General features: G+C 36.1%; 2 protein-coding genes across 2 annotated transcripts; both read left to right on the top strand.

The window, feature by feature from the left end:
- The first annotated feature begins 455 nt into the window (after positions 1–455).
- Positions 456–1,583, top strand: LOC140321370 (protein strawberry notch homolog 1-like). Its single transcript, XM_072398154.1, has 4 exons — positions 456–628; positions 1,045–1,227; positions 1,332–1,429; positions 1,547–1,583. Exons 1-4 carry the CDS (start codon positions 488–490, stop codon positions 1,581–1,583), a joined length of 459 nt encoding a protein of 152 aa, XP_072254255.1. The 5' UTR covers positions 456–487.
- LOC140321369 (protein strawberry notch homolog 1-like) lies at positions 1,576–3,258 on the top strand. Its single transcript, XM_072398153.1, has 4 exons — positions 1,576–1,984; positions 2,219–2,365; positions 2,451–2,545; positions 2,739–3,258. The coding sequence occupies exons 2-4, from the start codon at positions 2,260–2,262 to the stop codon at positions 2,856–2,858; spliced, it is 321 nt and encodes a 106-aa protein (XP_072254254.1). The 5' UTR covers positions 1,576–1,984; positions 2,219–2,259; the 3' UTR covers positions 2,859–3,258.
- The last annotated feature ends 54 nt before the right edge of the window (positions 3,259–3,312 follow it).

Raw genomic sequence — 3,312 nt, 5'->3', positions numbered from 1 at the left:
ATGTAGGCATGCAAGACGATCAGTGGTCATCAAGGTGAATCTGACCCTAAAGCCCAGTTCCCGTAAGGCATGGGGCCAAATGTGTGGCTTGTTTCTTCCCGCAAAGTAGATACTTTTACATAAAACCTAAGAGGCACCCTCACACCTTCCAGAGATAATAGACACCAAACAGAAATAGGCTTTAATATTCAAATACTGTCTAACTAGGTATTTGGTGCTTGGTATTGTTCTATCACTTTCCATGCCTCCATATTAACATGTGAAGTGTTATGGGCAGCCTTGCAGACAAACTGCTTGATATGGAAGCAGCAAAGCAAACTGTTGGCTTCCTAGTGTAAGTTCGTATTTTCCTATGCATGTGCCTTTTATTTAGCTGTTTATTCAAGTAAGCATGGCTAAAGTTCAGAGTATCTGACTAATCTTTTTACAAGTAACTTGTACATTTTATTCACTAAACATTTTTATTTTTTTTAGGGGTGTGGGTGCCATGGAAATTGTTGCTATGGATATGAAACTAAGAGGCATGTATATTGCTAGACAGCTGAGCTTCACTGGTGTGACCTTCAAAATTGAAGAAGTTCCTCTCAGCCATGATTATGTGAAAATGTACAATAAATCTGTGAAACTGGTATGAACTTTTTCCTTTTAACTGTTCTATGTAGGTTCAGCACTCTTAATTTACGGAAAAAATGTTATGCTATTTTTTTTCTAATTTTTGTGGATAACAATTGACATTTGTTACAAATGCATGTAGAATTATTCCTGGTTGTCTTTAAGTATGGATATATGCAGGCCAAAATATAGTTGAAATAACATCACTACCCTTATTGACCCTACCTTTCTAAAACATTTCACATAACCAAATCTCAAATATTTTGTATCTGAGCTACTGCTCAGGGATCTTACAGTGGTTAGTCGGATAACCAAATATCTGGATTTGGTCATGTGATATGTACTAAATGAAATTGTTTATGTATTTTTTTTTTCTTCATTTACTTGTGTTTTCTCCTTTTTAACAAGTGGTCTTTTTTCCCCTTTCTTAAGTGGGTGTTGGCCAGAGAAAGGTTCCAACAAGCAGCTGATTTAATTGATGCTGAGCAGCGGATGAAAAAGTCAATGTGGGGTCAGTTCTGGTCAGCTCACCAAAGATTTTTTAAATACCTCTGCATTGCATCCAAAGTTAGAAGAGTGGTCCAGCTTGCTCGTGAGGAAATTAAAAATGGAAAGGTATATTTATTTTTTTCCTCTGTGCATTAATGCTGCTAATTGCATTTAGCCCCAACTAATTTAAATTTTTGTCCTGTGCCTTTTTTTTTCCTCTTCTCTTTAAGTGTGTGGTTATTGGTCTGCAATCAACAGGAGAGGCAAGAACTCTGGAGGCTTTGGAGGAAGGTGGTGGAGAGCTAAATGACTTTGTGTCTACAGCGAAGTGAGTTCCATGTTATACTTGTTGTCTGTTCATAATATGAACGTAAAACTAGGTTCAGACACAAACTAGGATTTTAGTTTCACATGTAATAATCCATGCACCTTTCCTGTTTTTTAGAGGGGTATTTCAATCCCTAATTGATAACAAAAAATAATTCAGTTTTGCAGTCACTACACCTGTCCCAATGCCTTTCTTAAGTCTTTGCGGCTTATCTTCCTAGATTGTAAGCTCTTGGGGGCAGGTTTCTCTACTCCCCGTGTCACTGTCTGTATCTGTCTGTCCTTTGCACCCCCTATTCAATGTACAGTGCTACATACTATGTTGGCGCTATATAAATCCTGTTTTTTAATAATAATCTTGCCCATACTGTTCAAGTGATGCATTTTAACTAGCTGTTCTATCCTCCGTGATACAAGCTTAGTGATGGGCTGCTGTCTGATTCTTTCCTTTTTTTTTATTTTTTATTTTTTTTTTTTTAAGATGTTCGCCAAGGTTTAATTGGTGTTGGACTTATAAATGTTGAAGACCGTTCAGGAATTTTGACTCTCGATAAAGGTATGTTTCATTACTAAATTACAAGTAAAAGTGTATTTACAGATTTTTTTTTTCCTTTTTCTGTTGTGTGACATGCACTAACAAACCACTGGCCTAAAACAGGCTTCCATGTACTGTCTGTTACTTAGGTGCAGATTTTTGGAATGCAAAGAGAAATCAATCTTTAGATTTTTAGGAAGGTTTTATTGGGCAACTTTATTAATTTTCTATTGCCAAAATGTATGTTCTTTACAGATTACAACAACATTGGAAAGTTTCTCAACCGTATTTTGGGTATGGAAGTCCATCAACAAAATGCCCTGTTTCAGTACTTCTCGGACACACTCAATGCAGTTATACAGAATGCAAAGAAAAATGGCAGATATGACATGGGAATTCTAGGTAATGAAAAACACTTAACCAGCATACTTTTGAAATCTAAAATTGCTCTGTTCACTGGAAACATTTTAAACTTTCTTCTTTTTAGATCTTGGCTCTGGGGATGAGAAGGTTCGCAAGGCTGAGGTTAAAAAGTTCCTGACACCAGGATATTCCACTTCAGGCCATGTAGAATTGTACACTGTAAGTTCTGGTTATACCATTGCTCAGATAGTACTGATTTGCATAGATAGATGTTGAAAATAGTTGTGTTTTGCCTGTTTTAGATACTAAGGTATTTAGATACTTTTTGGATTAGACTGACTGGATGCTGTACTTTGTGATCTTAATCACTGCTAATATGTACTTCCTGAACCGTGTTCTTGATTATTCGCAGATAAGTGTAGAAAGAGGAATGTCTTGGGAAGATGCAACTAAAATTTGGGCTGAACAAACTGGACAAGAAGATGGCTTTTACATATCACAGCAGGTAAGAGTTTTCTGTATCATTAGTTGAGGAGAACAGGAAGTCTTTTACACTTGGTTATACTACAGTAGGCTTAGACTTACTGCTACAGGTGGATTGCATTTAGGCAAACAAAAGGTAGACTGGCTGAGGATATCCTCTCCTACCACCAGTTTCATCTGTAGGAAGTACTACTTTGAAGGTACAAGACTTCTTGTTTACTTTGTGGAGTTCAAGAAAAGGCTTTTACATTGAGTTTTTCAAAACTTTTCTGTGCTTGATTGTGAAGGGTTGCACAGCTGTATATTACATTACCCTAATTTTTATATCAAATAGAGAAAGGCAAAACGAACACCATAATTTTCCCGTCTGGTTAATTTTTACTAAAAATATGAAAGGTTAAGTTGTTGAATTTCTGTTAATCTTTTTATTGGTACTTTTTTATAGATAAGTATCATGAAAGTGCTATCTGCAGGCTTCAAATGGTCACTAACAATTCACAAAA

This window comes from Pyxicephalus adspersus, unplaced genomic scaffold (genome assembly GCF_032062135.1).
Source record: "Pyxicephalus adspersus unplaced genomic scaffold, UCB_Pads_2.0 Sca3022, whole genome shotgun sequence".
Taxonomy (NCBI): domain Eukaryota; kingdom Metazoa; phylum Chordata; class Amphibia; order Anura; family Pyxicephalidae; genus Pyxicephalus; species Pyxicephalus adspersus.
The sequence above is the reverse complement of the archived record's forward strand: the minus strand, read 5'-3'. Positions and strand labels throughout refer to the sequence as shown.

Bases quoted from the DNA above. Each gene is read 5' to 3' on its own strand.
- LOC140321370 (XM_072398154.1), top strand. From the start codon at position 488: ATGGAAATTGTTGCTATGGATATGAAACTAAGAGGCATGTATATTGCT. The intron at 629-1,044 runs GTATGAACTTTT...CCCTTTCTTAAG, and splicing joins ACAATAAATCTGTGAAACTG to TGGGTGTTGGCCAGAGAAAG. The intron at 1,430-1,546 runs GTGAGTTCCATG...CCTGTTTTTTAG, and splicing joins GACTTTGTGTCTACAGCGAA to AGGGGTATTTCAATCCCTAA.
- LOC140321369 (XM_072398153.1), top strand. From the start codon at position 2,260: ATGGAAGTCCATCAACAAAATGCCCTGTTTCAGTACTTCTCGGACACA. The intron at 2,366-2,450 runs GTAATGAAAAAC...TCTTCTTTTTAG, and splicing joins ATATGACATGGGAATTCTAG to ATCTTGGCTCTGGGGATGAG. The intron at 2,546-2,738 runs GTAAGTTCTGGT...GATTATTCGCAG, and splicing joins GCCATGTAGAATTGTACACT to ATAAGTGTAGAAAGAGGAAT.